Consider the following 19,767-nt stretch of genomic DNA (forward strand, 5'->3'; position numbering starts at 1 on the left):
GTCAGAGCCCCAAGTCAAGGGGACCAAGTCAGGCCTAGGGTGGAACAGAGAACTAGAACAAGCACCCAGAGCTCCCAGCCTCCCCTCATTATAAATACCATTGAAGTGTGGAGACATGGGGGCAGAGTGAGACCCTGAGAGGCTGGAGTATCAGCAGGGCAGAACTAAGGGGGTGTCACAGCTGCCTTTGTGGTATGTCCTGTTACAGCCTGTCCCCCAATAGCACGTCTCGTGGTGCATGACCTAGGGGCTACACACCAGCATTGCATGTGGCTTCTGACTGTGCCAACGCTGGGCAGTCCTGTTCTACATCAACAAATTCTTCCTCAGCCAAAGACAGGTTGGTGAAGGCCTCTTCATGGCATTTTAGACTATGGCATAATGGAGCCAGGAGAGATATAAGAGTCTTACCCGATGTATGCAGAATTTCAGGCCAAAAAAAATTAAAGGTGTATAATCCTGGAAGTTATAAATATGAACAGGGGGCTGATACTGAAAGACAATAGAGGGCATCATCAGGCAAGACTAGTATAATCAGAAATACATCAGTGTCTCCAAAACCAATCAGATGATATAGCTCAGAAAAAAAATCAGTAATTAATCAGGGGCAGAGTCTGGAACAAAGCACATTCCTCTTCATAGCTGTGTGTTCTGAATCATTTGGCCATTTGGAGAGACACAAAACTTCCATCACTCAGGTCTTTTTTTAAAAAAGGCAAAACATGAAGGGGAAAGGAGCTGTTTGGTTCATATTGGAAGGTTCACCTTTGACTTTCTTTTCCTGTTGCTTCTATAAATGTTTTTTAATATCCAGTGAAAGGTCTCCCGGATGTCACTGAAACAAGACCTGGTACAAACAAATCAAATATATGTCATCTTTTCAAATAGGCTACATTCATGGCTGTGCAATCAAGACTGTAACCGAACACTGCTAAGTCAGCATGTTGCGGCTAGTTAGGAAAACAAGACAGGATATAATGTCAGTTACTCGATGCTTGCAGAAGATGAATTAGGAGGAAATACCATTGTATTCACCACAGGTATATGACCCAGGCTCAGACGGGGCAGAATTTGGTAGCTATATGTTTCTACATAGAACAACAAACTTTATGAAGGATGTAGACAAAATACTGAGCAAACTGTTTCTTATTATACTCCACTGCTTCAGACACTGTCTAAGACTGTGTAGTTTGATGCCTCCTTATACAAGAGATTTATATAAATCAAATAATGTGACAAAATCCTAATTAAATGTCACTTACAAGTCAGAAGCATACTGGCAGAACAGTTAAGGGCTACTGCTCTAGGTTTTGGAAGTGTGAGTTCAAGCTTTACTCTGGGCTTATGCCAAAGGCTGCTGCCACTTCAGCCATCTATAAATGGGGACTTGGTCAGTCAGGTTAGGCTGCCAAAGGTGGTCAGACATGACTCTAGCCCTGTGGTTCCCTTATACATGTTGTTGGCTACAGAAACAGGTGTGCTGTAACCATACGGGTCTCTTTCCTTCCATTTAACAGTCTGCTTTGGCCTCTGTTATAGAACACAGAAGAAAATAATTACAGCAACACACTTGAATGGTAGAAAGTTGATTTAATGTACTAAAAACTTCACTTAAATCTAATTGCAGTTCTGCCAGTGTTTGAATTAATGAGCTATAGTTTGTAAAGCCTTTGATGTTAGTAGTTAAGCACTGTTCATAGAAATGTGTGTTGCTGCGCAGGTCTGGTCAATAGCAATTGTTATGGAAAGTGATTTTTGCAGGGTTCCATAACCAGACTGAAAGGCAGCAGCAAGGCACAGCTTAGCTGACAGTTTGTCCTGCTACATTTTTTACATCAATGTCAGGAAAACTTGCTGAGCTAAAACAGAGGTCTGTTTTTATTCTCACAAAATTAATCTGATTTGGATCTAATGTGAAGCCCCAGTCTGAGCAAACATGATTTCTATTTGTGCTATTTCCATCAACTACACAGTTGGTCCAATGAAAGAAATCCTTGCCTTTTGCATCATTTTGGGACCATCTTAGCTACAACTTCACTCTTACACTACCAGCCTTAAAACAGAAATGCTGCAGTTGATGCTCTCTCATAGACATGTCCTAAAACAGCCAGCAGTGGATTTTCAAGAACAGTTAGATATATAATGCTATGTAACTTAACAGTTATGTGATATTGATACTAGGAACAGGTAATACTTGGGAGTCTATGCTTCTGAGACCCCTGCAGCTTTGCACTTACTTAACAACCCCTATATGTCTCATGTTTCCAACAAGCATCTAGACTGTAGAGGAAAAAATTCACCTCCTCCTCTGATGTCACCCGCTTCCCCAGAATCCAGACACCACTCAATTTTGCCCACCTCCTCCATCCTGCTGGGCCCTATGAAATCTGTCACTTTAAAGCAATTATCCAATCTAAGGAGATTAGAATGACAATACCATATCCTCCAGAACAGTTGCATGGAGAATTATCTTCCCATAAACTACTCTGACATATGTTCTGATCACATCCATTTATGGTAAGTAGAGGGGTAGGTTGTGTAGGTAGGTAGCACTTATGTAGCTCTGGCACATTAACGAGATGTAGATGGGGAAATGAAGTATATGAGAGAAAGGCATCAATTTATCCTTTGCAATGCTGATCACCTGGCACAACACAGTCTACTATTTTTTACGACTTTCCTGAGGTACAAGCATTGTAGGTGACGTACTGTGTAAGACAGTCTGCTGGACTGAGCAAGCTGAACGGTGGTTTCGTCTCAATGGCTGATAAGTTCTCAGTAAGTTTACAGTATTTCATCTAGTTCTACCGGTAACTCCTTCCTTGTCAAATAGATTTATTTCTTAAGTATTTTGATGGCTCACAATAGTTTGTAGAACAAAGCCTCATGGTGATGCTGCATGATATCAAAGAAATTTACAGGAGGAGGTGGGGGAATGAAGTAAGTTAGCCATTAGAATTTTCTCTTGGAGAATCTCTGGAAGGCACTATCTCTGCTCAAGACCCTGAATATCAATTGGGCTAAGCAAACAACAACAATGAAATGTTACTTCTCAGGTGTAAGTTAAGCGCATGGGTGGGGCGGGAAGAATTTAGTTTGCATAGTTGTTTCAGGACAGTATAACACGTTTTCTTCAACTTCTCCTGATGCATTCACTAACGAATTCTTTTGGAGCAAACAGATTTAGAAAGATGCAAAGGCCTAATTCAGTAAGGTAAGATTATGGTAAAATTCCTACGCAAGAATGTAGAGGACACCAGCTTACAGGAAACATGTTCTGTGCAGTGATATCTAGTGGGTAAATAATACACCTAAATCTCATATTTAGACAAGGGAATTCCTAAAGAACCTGTTGGGAGCAGCAACCATGTTAGGAAGTGCAAATGTATTTGTATATGTAAGATACAATATGAAAAGTTCTGTTTGTGCAATCTATTTCTGCCTGACCTTATTTGCAAGTCGTCTGCATTTACACACCATATATAACTCTACACAGCATACTGACTACCAAGTCTTGATAGTGGATGTGCTTTAGTGAATTTTCATACTTTTAACCTCAGAAAATCTACACAATCAGTGAGATTTGTTAAAAATATGGGCTCCTGTTAACACATTCTACAATTTTTATAATTTAAACCCTGCAGTCTGCCTACATATTAAACTTCTGAGAGGACTTCAGGACTGGGCCTATGCCCAAGATAAAATAAACAATAATCTTTTAAAAAAAAGGCTCAGTTTTGAGTTGCATTTTTCAGGATATGCAATACTGTTTTCTCAAGAGGAAAACAAATTATCAGTTGGTATTTTACTGGATAGTTTATGCAGTAGTGGCCTTAGATTGTTGGGGTCCTGGGCAAGAGTATCATTTGGGGACCCTTCGAGGCTTAATTTTGATGACCCATAAGCAAGTTGGACCTTTTTAAATTTCAATTTCACTTTGCCCCATCCATGAAACTGCAGTGAAAGTATCTTAATACAATATCGATAACACAGATATTCAGTGTTATATATTTTTAGTTCTATAAAGTGTGGGGCCCCAGACAGTTGCTCAGTTTTCCCTCCCCTAAGGACACTACTGTTTATGAAAATGAGCTTCAACAAATATTTTTTAAAACACTTAAAGTTTCCAAAATTCCTGTTCCTACAAACACATATCTGTACAAGGCCAGTTCTTGTTATCTCTACTCAGAAGGCAGGGCAGATATACATCTTTATAGACTAAATAAGAGATAGATAGATAGATAGATAGATAGATAGATATGGAGAGCACAAGCTTTTGTGAACCCAAGTTCACTTCATCAGACGCAAACTCCAGTTGACTTCAGTGGGAGTTTTGCTTGCTAAGCACTGAGTTGAAAGAAGATGAGACTGTTGGCTACAGCCTTACTGAAATAAACTATGCTAGTCACTCCAACACTCGTGTTCAAAAATGTTTACATTAGCTACATTCCCTTCATTTTCCACCCATAATCTAGTTCTCCTTCAGATCTAAAAATCTGAATAACTATAAGCCACTTGAATTCTGCACAACATATTTGTTTGATCTTACATGTAACTGATTTGACATTGAAAGAGAATGTCTATTCATAATTATAAGGAACATGCAAACCATATCCACAGGAATGAAAATAAAGCATTCTTAAAAATATGTTGTATCATAAATTCTAAATAATTGGCACACTGTCCTCAGAACATCCAAGGTTTTCAGCTCTTCTCAAGTTCCCAGTGTTAATCTCAGCTAGGGTCATATTTCATAGTACTTGCAGTGTCAACAAGGTAAGAAGGGCCTGTGTAGTAAGTGATAATCACTTCATCATAAATCTGAAGATAGATTACAACACAAATATTATAAATTGATTGAAGATACTATAGTAGTCTCTTTGATAAAAGACCTATCAATTTAGTGATTTAAGACATTAAAAACACAATGTATCAATAACAGAAAACAAAATACAGCAGTTTTGTGTTTGTAATGTTACCCTCAATGAATTGAGTCACAAAGAAGACATGGGACAGTTAAATAGACCCTTGTGTTTTTGGAGAGGAAGAAAAAGCCCTAGTTGCAAGACTCTACAACCTCACAAGAGAAGACGTATGGGAGTGGTTTATACAGCATATTTGTGCCTGGTGTTGTGGCACATGGATTAGTTAAACACAAGGTAATTAATTCACAAGTGGCTAACTCTATAGAGAATGAAAGCAAGGAATATTGGGAGTAAAGCCAAATGGTAGCCAGTGGTGCAAAATAGGAGCATGACATAGGTCATTTAGTAAGCCAGGCAACTCCCATTAGTAAGTTTATTGTGAGCATGTATCCTTTTCCATCAAGCTACAAAACTATCCACTAGAATGGAACAATATAAAAAATGAATTATGCTGATTTACATGGACTTTAGGAAGAGATGTACCGCCATTTAACTGCTACGTTACAGTAGTCACATCATTAAAAAGTCAATATTTATTCATGTTGAATCTGAAAACTCTAGGCATTTTATTTGTACTTGAAAAAGGAAAGGATACACATTACAGCTGATGACATTTCATGACAGCCACTGACTCTCATGCTATATCACAAGTTCTTACCGTATATAGGAAGTAGGTGGGAAATGTTTTTTCTGTTCAGCTAAAAATTCAGTAATATAAAAAGTGCTCCTATCCCAAACCAGTGCAAAGTATCTAAATCTTGAAACTTTTTGAAAACTAGAAGTCTGAAAAAATGGTTTAGATCAAGCAAACTTTTATAATTTGATCATTTTGAAATATTTCATTTTGATTTTTCACTGAAACTTAATTTAAACCTTGAAACAAAAATCCATTGCAAACTGAAAAACAGAATTTTTTTTAAATGTCAGAACATTTTGTCAGTTTCAAAACTTTGATTTTCAAAACTTGAGAAATCTGTTAAAAACAATGCTTCCTCTGAATGCTTACTGTCAATTAACTGAATTTGGTATTTTTATACAGAAGAAAGTTCCGTCAAAAATGTCCTGATTAGTACTAATGATAAATTTCAAGCAGGCCCTATACATCTGAAAGTGCACAGTACAGTTCACCTCTACCTACTTACATTTGTCTCATCCAAACTTTTCTGGGATCTCCCTATTATATAACTGTCAGATTACAATGGTAATCAGCAAAGGTGAGGTTTCCAGAGTGTATTCCCTCATTATTATTATATGTAGTAAATTCATCAGGTCCAACTCTGATTCTCATTAAACCAGGGTAAATGTAGAATAAGTCCATAAAATCCATGTAGTTATTCCAAATTTACACTGGTGTTTCTGGAGGCAAACTTTGGCCCATCATCTACAGTAAAACATTTCAGTATAATAACATGTATATAAAACATCCAGCCAACTATAGGTACAAAGTCAGACATTTGGATTATGTTATTCAAGTAAGTTCATATTTCACTGCCTTATTAAGACAACATTAGGGACTGTTTCCTTTTCAAATGTAATATTATGCAAAGAGTGTACAATATTTTTGCAAAATGCTCTACTTTCACCCAAATTGCTAGGTTTCAAAGCTTCGCATGGCTATGCTATTTAAGAGAGAGTCTGTGTTGTCACACACAAGCTTTAAAAACAACAGGACAATTAAAAAAAACCACAAACGAAAAAGGAAATCTGCTGTGTTTGAAGTATAGTTTCACTTTTTAAAACATGTTTGTTCTTTACCCTGCTCATTAGTCTTGTTTGGGATGTTGCTCCTTTCCTCTCTAGTTTATTCCCCACTTTTTTAGAGCGTTTGTACTGTATAACATTTTTTGCTGTGTCCAATTAAGACACAATGCCTGTTTTCTTTTGCTATTGGCTTGCCTGTCTACCCCAATGCTGTACTTGTGACAAACTGCCCTTTCTATGCATAGGAACAATGTTATGAGCATTATGGGGTTGGGAGGCTTAGTTACAGGTGCAGGCCATATTGAAATGGCCCATCATTTATTACTTTTCAGTGGCCCCAGACAAAGAAGAATAATTACAGTTAAAAAGACATATTTTTTTACAAATACCTCATCAAGATGCCCAACAGCTCCAAAGATCTTTGCCATCTGTCCAATCAGACTTGGAAAACTCTCACCAATCTCTTTCAGCATTGGAAGAGAACTGGCCAAGGCTACTGGTTCATAGCCTGATATTTCTATAAGTATATTTAGGATAATGTCATTATGATGAGGGTCTCTTAAGTGGCTAATTAGAAATGGAATACACTCTTTTAACACCTATATCAAAAGCAAAACAAAACAAGACAAAAAAGGCAAAATTAATCAAAAATACATTTGCAAGAAAGTCAAGACAGCTACTATACAGTGATGAAAAGAAATAATTGTTTATTAATTTTAAGATAAACAAATCTATTCTGGTAAAAATGAAGTTTTTTTTTCAACCTAGATGATCTTTGCATAGATCTGTTGCTGAGGTCAATGCAAGTTCACAAGGAACAAAAGTAGTCCATGGCCTTAGGTTATACATGCATAAATGCAACTTTCCAAAAATATGGACATTCCTATATAAGACCATATTGAGATGTTTTTCCCTTTAGATTGCTCTGGATTATTGCTAAATTGTATTGATTAAAACAATTTATGAATGAATTTCCCCAATAATTTAATAAATTAAAGATTAGCAGAGATTCCTGCTTAAGCCAAGAGACTAAATAAAAACAGAAGACTAATGGCTGAAAGGGCAAGGTCCTTGAGTGGTCTGAAATGGTGCATATCACTGTCATTTCACGTAGCTACAATAGTACAGAGAAGGATCTGCTCCCCGAAATTGTAGATCACTTGTAAACAGTATTTTCCATTACCTATTAACCATTCCATTAATATGATGTGCAGGCTACTGAGGAACTATGATGTAACAATATACATGTGATTCAATGTGACTGCTGGCCTATGTGTATGAATTTTACAGGGTTAGTACTGTAATATATGTATGTGTGCATATGATGTGAGAGAGATGCTGTAAGGGACTGTGTTATCATTCCATGTGAGTTATTGACAATGGTGAGGAAGAATGGTACTGCAAACGTGGGACTGTAAATTGTGAGTAATAGCAAACACTACTACTAAGCACTTTGTATAAGGTGTGACACAGTGTCAAAGCACTTAAGTGGTTTAAAGCTGGTCATTTCACAGATTTCATAGACATTAAGGCTGGAAGGGACCTCGAAAGATCATCAAGTCCAGCCCCCTGCCCCAGGGGCAGAAAATCAGCTGGAGTCATAGGATCCCAGAAAGATAAATGTCCAATTGACTCTTAAAGGAGTCCAGAGTAGGTGCTTGCACCACCTCTGGCGGCAGTCTGTTCCAGGCCTTGGCGGCTTGGACAGTAAAGAGGAGTCCAGCCTTGGAGGAGTTTGTGACCATTTGACCTTGTCATCCCATGGGCACTCTGGTGAACAGGCATTCCCTCAGAGCCTGATGTACACCTCTTATATACTTATAGGCAGACACCAGGTCCCCCTGAGCCTGCGCTTTTCCAGGCTGAAGAGTCCCGTAGCTCTCAGCCTCTCATCATAAGGAATGTTTTCCTGCCCTGTGATCGTGTGTGACTCTCCTCTGGGCTCTCTCAAGCTTCTCCACATCCTTTTTAAATTGTGGAGCCCAAAATTGGATACAGTACTCCAGCTGCGGCCTCACCAAGGCCGAGTACAGCGGGAGGATGACATCCTGGGATTTGCTAGAGAGGCATGTATGGATGCAAGCCAGAGTTTTGCTCACTTTGCCAGCTGCAACATCACATTGATGGTTCATATTCATCTTGTAGTCAATCATGACCCCCAAGTCCCTTTTGGCCATGGTGCTAGCAAGCGTAGCACTGCCGAGTCTATAAGCATGCTGCAGGTTTCCCTTCCCAAGGTGGAGTACCTTGCATTTTTTACTGTTGAAGGCCATCAGGTTTTCGTCCACCCATTTTCCAAGCCTGTCAAAGTCGGCCTGGATCACCATCCTGTCCTCAGGAGTGAACACTTTACCCCAAAGATCGGTGTCATCAATGAACTTGGCCAGTCCACTTCTGATACCAATGTCCTCATCATTAATGAATATGTTGAAAAGAATAGGCCCAACAAAGCCTTGGGAGACCCCGCTGGTCATGGTGCACCACAATGATTGGCTTCTGTCAACTACCACTCTCTAGGTCTGACCTCAGAGTCAATTCCCCACCCAGCAGACTGTGATGTAGCTGAGGCCACAGTTGGCCAGTTTTTCTATGAGATGATTGTGGGATACCAGATTGAAAGCTTTTTTAAAATCAAGATATATGACGTCAATCTCTTCTCCCACGTCCAGGAGATGCGTCACCTAGTCGTAGAAGGAGATGAGATTGGTCAGGCAAGACCTACCCAAAATAAACCCATGCTGGCTATCCCTCAGGAAGTTGCCTTCAGCCAGTTTGTCAAGAATAGTCTTTCTGATGATTTTTTCCAAGATCTTCCCTGAGATAGAGGTCAGGCTGATGGGCCTGTAGTTCCCTGGATCTACTTTCCTCCCTTTCTTGAAGATAGGCACCACACTGGCTTTCTTCCAATTGGGCACTTTGCCTGAGTGCCACAAGTTCCCAAAGATCCATGCCAGTGACAGAGCTATGATGGTTGCCAGCTCCTTAATTACCCTGGGATGTAAGCTGTCTGGGCCAGCTGACTTGAAGGTGCCCAGCCTCTCAAGGTGTACCTTCATGTGGTCAACACTGATGAAGGGTAACAATTCTCCCTTGCCCTGACCATCCCATACCATATTGAGCAAGACCGTCCCCTGGTGAAAAACTGATGCAAAATACCTGTTAAGTAAGTTAGCTTTTTCCTAGGCATCGGTTGTCAGTTGACCCATATTGGTTAGCGGGGGTCCAATGTCACCCTTGCTTTTTCTCCAGCAGCCCACATATCTAAAAAAGGACTTTTTATTGTCCTTGATACATGTAGCCAGTTGGAGTTCAGTCGCAGCCTTTCCTTTCCTGGTTTGCTCCCTACAGGTCAAGACCAGTGCAGAGTACTCTTCCTTTGGGGTGGATCCAGCCTTCCATCCTTTATAGATCTTTCTTTTTAGATACAGGTGGTCCACTAGTTCCCTGCAGAGCCAAAGGGGCTGCTGTGCCCTTTTGCTGCCTGTCCTCCGAGATGGGATAGACATTGCTTGAGCTTCGAGGATTGCTCCCTTGAGGAGCAACCACCCTTCCTGAACTCCCCTCCCCTTTGGGTCATGGTCCCTTAGAGCCTCACCAACAAGCCTCCTAAGCTTGTCAAAGTCACGTTTCCTGAGGTGGAGGACTTCTGCTTTGCTGACTGACTTGCCAGCTTTAGGGAAGATAGTGAAGGTGAAGGTGATCAGCTCATGATTACGACGGATGGTGAAGGTGATCAGCTCATGGTACAGAGGATGGTGAAGGTGATCAGCTCATAGACTTTCATAGACATTAGGGCTGGAAGGGACCTTGGAAGATCATCGAGTCCAGCCCCCCGCCCCAGGGGCAGGAAGTCAGCAGGGTTCATAGGATCCCAGCAAGATAGACATCCAAATGTCTCTTGAAGGCGTTCAAAGTAGGTGCTTGAATCATGGTTAAGCATATATACTTGCATGGATATGAGCTGGGTTAATAAGGGTGAGAGCCTGTCAGTAAAAGTCAATGAAGTCTTTCCACTGACTCCAACAGGTCTGGATCAGTTTCTAGAAGCATATATGTCTATTCCTTGATTTAGATAGCTAGTTTTCACAATGCCAGATCCTATTTTACCACAAATACATGACAGACACACAAGATAACATAATTTGACAGCTACAGTATGGAATCGTATGAAAATGGCATTTTGGCCAACAGGTTGCAAGCAATTACAAACCAGAACCCATGTGACTGAAAAGTACTGGGTTTTTTTAGAAACAGTTACATTTTGTCTGTAACTATATATTATGGTAACATTTCCTTGGCTATAGTGGGGTGGCACTAAAGTACCATTGCACTCTGCTAACTTCATTAAATGTAATTTCTATAAGGGAGGCAGTTTTGTACCCAGTTCTGATGCTTTGAGCCCCATTAGAGTCATGCCTGCATAGAGGGTGTATCATTTTCAAAACATGAGCTCTGTACCTTTAACTAAGTTCTTGTTCACTCATATTCTGGTACCAGTTCACTTTAAATCTCCTTTCAACTTTTCTTGAGCCTTTTATCCTTTCTTATCTTCACAAAAGAAAATGCAATGAGAAGCAACAAAACTGGCAAAGGATTATGCAAAAACGCCAGGAAATATTAAGCAAAACTGAGCTGAGTCAAAGTGGAATGTTTCCCATGTTAGATCCTTTACTGTCCAGATAACAGTTCTGGTTTGATATATCCCAGTGAAGTCTATCCAACATACCAAGGAAGCCCCTGTACACATTAGCTGAGTCCCTTAAATTTTCATAAAACTCAGTTTTGGGAATTTAGTAATGTTTAAGAATATCTGGCTCTTCTCAAAAGGTTTTGTGAAAGTACGTAGTTGATATAGAAAAACTACTTGTATAAACTAGTTACATTCCTTGAACTAGGATAGTAAAAATGACAGCATTATGAACATTTTTCTATCTGACCGATTCACTATAGAAATTTCAATTTCATAGCAGAACTGAACAAATAACATGCAATAGGTAATTTAATGATGAATTCAGTGTTCTTTTCAACTTGTAGGCTATCTATGGGAAACAAATAATTTCCTTGCATTATTTCAACTAACACTTTGTTGAAAATGTTGTTATATAGATTGATCACAAGTTTCAGAATTGCACCTGTGCTGCAGTAACTGGTTGAATAGCATGGCTGTGTTTTACTACCTGTTGAGTAGTAAGTATTGAGTGCACAAACATATCTTGAGTGCACAAACATATCCAACACACATAGGTACTCATTTGGTCACAATATTTAATTGCCAGCTCACTGATTTTTGCTTTTCATAACCTTTTTTTTGTAACTAAACCTCTATTACTGAAACCTCTGTAGGCATTAAACATGAAAGCAGTATGGGCAAAGCTAAGGCAAATTCATTCACAAAAATCAAGCAAGTAGTTGTTTGAAGATATTTTTCAGTTTTTCCAAGTGTCCAGTGTTATCCCAGAAATATCATGGTCACTCTCTCTTTATGGTTTCCTTTTCCTCATGGAGAGCACCTCCAAAACCTTCTTCTGTTTTCACATGGGATCAGGGTTGGAGCCTCCTGTACTGGCACTTGCATTATATGGGACTCTACAGCACTGAGAAGGACTGCCTGCAGGCACGGTCAGGATATATTGTGGAACATAAACTCTTCAAAGAGCAAGCGACCACATTCCACCCAGCTGTAATTGTCCGTATTATTTTTTACCTCAGGTTGTTTTCTCCTTGCCACTACCTGAAATACTCTTAGAAGGTGGTGCTGTTCCGCTTGCTCCAACTGAGACATCAGTGCCACCAGCTCCTTTAGATGGCTATTAATGGACTGTGGTTGCTTTTCATAGAGAGAGGGCAACACACGCAGCAGCATGGAGTTTCCTGTTAACAGAGTAATCCAGAAAAATGTGTGTCAAGGCTCTGTCTGTCTTGTTGCCTTTCTTATTCTAATGCCCTTTTATACATCCCTAGACAGTAAGAATTTCGATAACACCAATTTTCTGAGAATCATTAGTATATACAAGGAAACATAAAACTCACAAATGAAAAAAAATGTATATTGGACCAAGAAACCAAAAACCCCCTATCCAAGCAGGAATTTCATTAAGTGGAACAACATGGGTGAAGTGGAAAATATTTCCTATCAGTTATTGTTTTCAGTCTGGAGAATAAGTTTATGTAAATGAAGGCTATCTAATGGTATTTCAGATTTGGATATGTAATTGAGCTCTAAACCACAGAATAAATGTGATTTAAAATCTGACAAAGACAAGAGAATGTATGATAACTACTTTTCGCCTTTGCTGACATTAAGACACTTAAATGAAACAGCCAACATATGGAAAGAATACTTAGTTATTATGAGAATCTAATGAGCACAGAGGAGAATTTGAACAGAAATGGTTAGGGTGCCACATCCAGGGGTCCAGAGAGACCAAAAAGAGAGTCAATCAAAGAGACATGCAAAATCGTCTCTCACATTTTTTGGTATTTGGAGATGTGCGTGTATGTTTTAATTTGAAACCAGTCTCTTATAGAAATATGTAACAGCAGGCTGTACATGCCTGTCTTAGTGCACTTAAATTTCATTTGAGCAACATATGGAACACATCTGCCTATCACTCTGCAGTATGGATCCACTCTGTAAATTTTTAAAGTACTTGAAGTCTCTCTGGATTTTCTTTCAAATAAGAACTGCCACATTGGCCTGCTGCTTTTTGTCCTGTTTTAATTTGTGCCTTGTAACTATGGAAGATAATCAGGTAACTCACTTAGTAGACAAGGTTTTTAGGTCAGCTGAAAAGCCATGTTTTGATACAATTTTACTTGATACAATTTCATCAAGCTCATGTGAGGTACTATAAAATACAAAATGGGGTATTGCATCATCTGAATTTGACTTTTAGCAAATAACTAACATGCAGCTTACAGCAGGGTGGGGTTACTTACAGGTGTGCTAGCTTGTAAAAACCCTTAAAGGAACTATTAAGCCTGCCAAGGAAGCCACCTCACTGCACCTCCACCCATACCTGCTTCTGCCCTCTACTCTAAGGAAGGAATAGCACAGAGTTAGTCGCATCAGTCAAGAGGTTTTGGCAGCCTATGTTGGGCAGCTCTGAGTCCCGTGTATGGCATCAGAACAGTGAAAAGGGGACTTGGCAGAATCTCTCTAGTCAACCTATAGTTATTCATTTGTGGTTACTGACAATTTCTAGACCATAATCAGAAACAACAATGTGTTTTGCATCCATTATCCTAGACAAATAGAAAATTCCTCCTTGTTCACTGAAGTGCTGTTTATAAACTGGAAGATCATCCAGTTTCCACTATTTGCATGAGAGGTGATTACACCTGAGTGATGCTCTGAGTGTAAAGTTTGTAAAGCAATTGTGATCCTTCAGGATAAAAGGCCCAAGGGAAAAAAAAGGTTTTGCTAACAAATTATGAGAAAACGATTAGCACATAGAGGGAGAGGCCTTCTTGCCTCACTGGTCAGTTATTGCCCTATTTTCTAGCCACATTTTTTATGCAAAGCTCCCCATGAAGTTACTGCATGAGATTTTCAATAATCATAAGTTATTCAGGAGCACAATTTCCATCACAATTTATAATGGGAACTGTGCTCCTAAATCACTCAGGTGTTTTTGAAAATCCCACCTGCTGGGATTTGCACATGCAGAGGAAGGGCAGCATATGACCCCCTCCTTACCTATTAAGTTTTATCTGTTACAGTAAAACTGCCAAGTACCAGACAAGGGCTAATTTCAGGGGTGATATGTAGTTACATGCTGGCAACTCAATCCAGTGAAGTTCCAGCTTATATGATGATGGATTAAAAGTAGATGTAAGTTATATTAACCTAAAATCGTGGACTCACCTCTGAGTTAGAATTTTACACTAAATTCTGATTGACAAGAATACATGAATGCCATTATCTTCTTAGTTCTTTTAAAAAGAGATCTTGCATTCTTTCCATGTATATAAATTGTATCAACTTCAATGGCAGTTTCTCCATGTGCATGGAGTGGAGTCCTCTAATTACAGCTCTCTGATTATATGTCACTGGGTGCATCTACATGAGACGCTTACTGCACAGTAGCCTAATAATACTGTGCAGTAGTGAGTCACAGCATGGACAGTGCTAATATGCTAATAGTCTACTGCACCATAGCATCACTTGAAAGACATTAATTGGTGCTACTGCACAGTAACTCCGGTTATTGCGCGTTTATTTAGTACTTGCTAATACAAGTAGTAAATAAATGCACAGTGACCACTGCACAGTAGCATCTCATGTCAATGTGCCCACTGTTAGTAACCATAGGAAAAAGTATGCTTCCCATTGTCTTGGCCAGAGAATATTCATCCCAGTTGTAAAAAAAAGGGTCAAGAAGGAATTCAGTGAGAAAAGGGAAAAGGGCAACAGGTCCAGAACAAAAGGACAAAAGGATCTGTGACTACCACAGCTGATATTTATATTTGACTGTTACACACACACACACACACACACACACACACAGAGTTACACAATAAATTAGAAACAATAAATTAGAATACCAGGTCCATTACAGGAAGTAACATTATGATGTAATATGATACAAGTGTGACATGAAGTGACAGCTGTATGTGATGAACACACTCATATGATAAATTATGTCACTGAACTCAGCTGCAGTTCACATATAAATGATGTAAATTAAGGTAGAGTTCGGTGCAATTATTGTAAAATGTTACTAACAATTGCTTGACTTTAGTATCCCTTAGTGATACAAATAGAATCATAGAAAAGTAGGGCTGGAAGGGATTTTCAGAGGGCAAGATAAAAATTAAATCAGAAACATCTAGATTAATTTAGCATAACATTGACATGATCTCAGTGGCATGGAATTACTTTCTAAATTACATTTATAATACAACTGAATCACCTGTAAGTACAAACTACTAAACAATAAAGTTAGACAAGACAGTATCTGTTCTTTTAACAATGCAAAAAAGGTAACACAACATAATTTAATTAATCATTTTCTAATGGTTTCAAGTCCTGGACACAGTACATTTAAGTGGAATCTGTGAGGCCTTTTGAGTGCTTTGTTGTGTGCCTTTATCCCTAAACACTCTCAGAATGTGCAGTCCAGCAGCCTATGATGAGCTCTGCCTTATGCCATGCAGATAGTCCCTCTGCAGCCTCTACCAGGGACTTTACTTTTGTTCTTTCTTGTTTTGTTGGTTTTCATCTAAAATAAAGTTCTGAAAGCATCTTTGTTCTCCCTTTATTATACCTTTCCCCACCAAATAGTATACTCAGTTTAGCCTCTGTCAGATTTTCCAAGCAGACCACACATTGTGAATTGTGCAATCCAGTCAGAAACTATCAAACTGGTGACATTTTATGACTGTGAGCTGCTGGTTGCAGGCAAGCAAGGGAGAGGGCTGTGAAGCAGATGAGATCCCGGCACAACACAGCTTATGTGCCCTCCATCACTGCAGTAAAATCAACTCTTCCGGCTGGTACCATGACCACATCCTTATCTGGCCTCTTCTTTACTGGGAAGGTTATTGTTACCAATGACATTAGTCTAGCTTGCTGCCTGTGCTTCCTACGAGGACTCTGTGACTAGGGACAGAAGTTGCACATAAACCGGTTTAAGTCATCAGAAACTGGTTTAAACCTGTAACAGAACAGACGCTCAGTGCACATAAACCAGTTTAAGATAAACCTGGTTGAACGTAGTTTCACACTTAACTGATTTAGGTCAAACTGGTTTATGAAACTTCTGTCCCAGACCCCTTCCTGGTTCAAGTTAATAGAGTCCCCCGGCATAGTCCGTGTGTTCACTTTCTCTTCCTGCTGCCCCTGAGGTCTCTGGGATTTGCAGGCCAGACCCACAGCAGCAGGACTCTGCAAGGTTGCTCATCACTTCCTCTTCCTGCTTCCAGGTGCCTCTGGGACTTGTAGTCCATAATCACAGCCTGTAGGACTCTGCAGGGTTGTTCCCCTCTGTTCAATACATGCTCGCTTCACAGAAAGAACTGTTCTTGTTCAAGCTTTTATGAATTCAGTTGCCACTACCTTTTTCCCCACACACCCTCTCCTCAGCCTGGCAGGTGCTGCTCCCCTCCTCCCCCTAGGTAGACCCTCCAGCTAGCTCTGGGCCAGGGCTGGGGCTTGGCCATGCCCCCTCCTATTGAACACGCAGGGAGGAGAATAGCCTTGGAGCTGGTAGGGTTGGAGGTATGCTCTAGTGCTCCCCCCCAGCTTCTGGCTTGAGCCACTGAAGGCATGTGCCTACATTTCCTGAATCAAAAATGAATGTCTATTCACTTGCAAATCGGTTCAATCTTTGCAACTTAAACTAATCTGCAAAGACTGAATTGATTCAGCCTCAAGCTTTTTGGCTGTCTGTACTTAGCTTGTTTCATCTCTGTGCTAAAGAATGCAGCCATATAGAACAGTTATTTAAAATGCACAAAAAGCGGTGCACTCCAAGTAAGCACTGGCAGATACAACTCTGCATTTGTACTAAAGCACATTTAATTTAATTCTGTTTTAGAATAGTTATCATTTTAATGTATATTTATGGACAGAGCTAAACTTGTCATACCCATAATACCTGGCTCTCCAAATCAGGTATCTATCTAGGCACAGAACTTTGAAAATGTTGGTTTCAGTATTTTATATTAACTTCAGGTTTCATATTTTGACATTTTTGTTTATTTTTGTATTAGGGTACTACCTAGAGAACCCAACTGAGGCATCATATATACACGCAGGGGGAAACAGTCAGACTCCAAAAACAATGCAAATAACTAACTACCTGTAAGTCTACATCACAGACTACAGATCCTTTATCTAGCTTGTTTGAAACTAACTTGAATACCAAAAGTAATCTAGTCATGACAGCACAGCATGTCTCATAGTTATTTGCCTTCTGACCTAGATGCATCTTAAGAATGCTCAGTACTCCTATCTTCTGCCCACGTTGGCCTTTGTTCTATTTACTGGACCCCCGCTGTTGCCAACATACCCCATGATATGATACCATAATTGCCTTCTCTTCTCTTTCTTAGTGCTGAATCAAGTTTTAGTACAGAGCATTACTTCCACCCAGTGGTCTAAAGTTAATGCCTTTACTCGTTCTACTGGGTCTGACCAGAGTATTCTCCTCGGAGGGAACATTTTGTAGTGATCAGTGATGGTCTTCAGGAAATTATGAGTCCAGACCAATAGCTAAATGTCAGCATAAAACAGGCCTATGCTTCACACAGTACATACCCAGACAGGCACCACAGTAACAGGTTAACACAAGATGCTGGAAACACAATTTACCTCTTTCCATTCCAAAAATACAAGTCCTTCTCACAGAAGATTTTCTACTAACTCTCCCTGTTATCAATTAGACTATGTCCACATTGATAGGGTTGCCTTCAGTCCCATATCTGCAGAGCAATGTTATTGTAAATACCTTAGTTCAAGGCTTGGTGACAGTTCAAACCTTGGAATTCTGCTCAACTCCCAGATGAAAAGTCAATCCTACTGCTGCTTACTCCTTGACTGCCCCTTTCTGCAATGTTTGGAACTTTTCTGGGCCTGTGGCCTTGCGCACAGGAAATCCATAATCATCAATTCCACCGTTTTCTGCTCTGACTTTCTGGACCCACCCCATCTTTCTTCTGCCCATATGCAGAGATGAGCATCCTACAAACCAATTCCTAGTAGGGCTCCACAAGAGAACCCAGGCTACATCTGAATCCTGTGCTCAAGAAATAAGCAGTACAATGTGGATATAGACAGGAAAGAATGGTTCACATGGCAAAGTCTAGTCCAGGGCAATCTCAAGACAACCCTAAATATCAGTGTAGCCATGCCCTTTAACCTGGCCTGCCAACATACCCTTTAGTTCTTCTTTGCAGCATTCCAACATTAGAGGGACCTATGATGAAAACCTGAAATGTTCAGTCAGGTCCAACAGCTCATATAACCATTAAGGCAGTAGTTCTCAACCTTTCCAGGCCTGATGCATCCCTCAGTGGACTCAAGGCACCCTCCATAATTTTTGTGAATTAAGTAGCACTCAAATTAAAAAACTAATTTATAATTATAGACCTTACACCCTTGCAGAGGAGCCACATAGTAGGGACTGGAGATTGTTCAGGTAGGAACAAGCCTGAGACTCCATTTATCTATTTATCTCCTCACACTTCACTGTACCCTTTAAAAGATCTGGTAGCAACCCAAGGTGAAAATCACTGAGCATCCTGGCTAAAATCACTGAGGTAAAGGATCAGTTTTTCATATGAATTTGCTAGTTTAAATATGTACAGATACCTATATACTGGACTTCCTTAAAAAAAAAAGACTCCTTTAAGATTCTTATAATTATAACAGTTTGAACCTGTTTATCTTGCATATTTGGCTGGATTTTTGTATACACTTCTATAATCTGTGGGCATCAAATTTATGTTCATGTGGCACACTCACAAACACCAAACTTATGTAATTTATGCTATTACGATCACATAGATTATATACAGACGTTTGGGGAGGTTAGGAGGAGGTTAGATCAGGTTAAAAATGGCCGTGTGATCTAAGTCACGTGAGGATGGTGGGACTTGGGGGCAGAGGTACCAAGTATGTGGGGACCCAAGGGCCCTGGCCCCCCACAAGAAGAGGGTAGAGTGACCACCCATCCCTAATTGGGTGGGACAATCCTGAAATGGGAACATCGAGTCCCAGTCCTAGGCTGCAGGACTCTGGGACAACATTTGTCCCAGATTCTCAGAACTGTGCAGAGATCCAGGTTTTCCATTCACTGAGGAAAAACATGGGAAATACCAGCTTTTCCCTTGCAGGCTGGCAGAGATCCAGCCGCCTAGTGGCTGTGAGAGGACACAGGGGGTGCCACATACATGTATGCATGTATACACATGGATGTGGCCAGGAACACAGCCCCAGTTAGTGGGGGAGAGCAGCTACCCCAGCTGCCTGCAGGTAAGTCTATGACAGATTTAGGCCCCCAGGGTGATGGAGGGATAGAGTGGGGCAGGGGCTGGCGGCACTCCCCAGCCAGGGTGGTGCATGGGGCCTGGGGCAAGAAGCAAGAGAAAGCCACAGGTGGCTCATCCAGGAGGCTGGGGGGGGGGGGGGGGGGGC

The 19,767-nt window shown here is 40.2% G+C and overlaps 1 protein-coding gene across 3 annotated transcripts in view; it reads right to left on the reverse strand.

The window, feature by feature from the left end:
* Positions 1-19,767, reverse strand: part of VEPH1 (ventricular zone expressed PH domain containing 1) — a 117,997-nt gene that overhangs the window by 64,657 nt on the left and 33,573 nt on the right. For all 3 annotated transcript variants that reach the window (XM_090052184.1, XM_090052186.1, XM_090052187.1), the window contains exons 5-6: positions 12,331-12,497; positions 7,016-7,225 (exon numbers count right to left, since the gene is read on the reverse strand). In XM_090052184.1, the coding sequence (XP_089908310.1) occupies positions 7,016-7,225; positions 12,331-12,497 (377 nt within the window). The remainder of the gene's footprint in view (positions 1-7,015; positions 7,226-12,330; positions 12,498-19,767) is intronic.

The sequence above is a fragment of the Crocodylus siamensis genome, chromosome 6 (assembly GCF_052110815.1).
Source record: "Crocodylus siamensis isolate JL-2025a chromosome 6, ASM5211081v1, whole genome shotgun sequence".
Taxonomy (NCBI): Eukaryota; Metazoa; Chordata; order Crocodylia; family Crocodylidae; genus Crocodylus; species Crocodylus siamensis.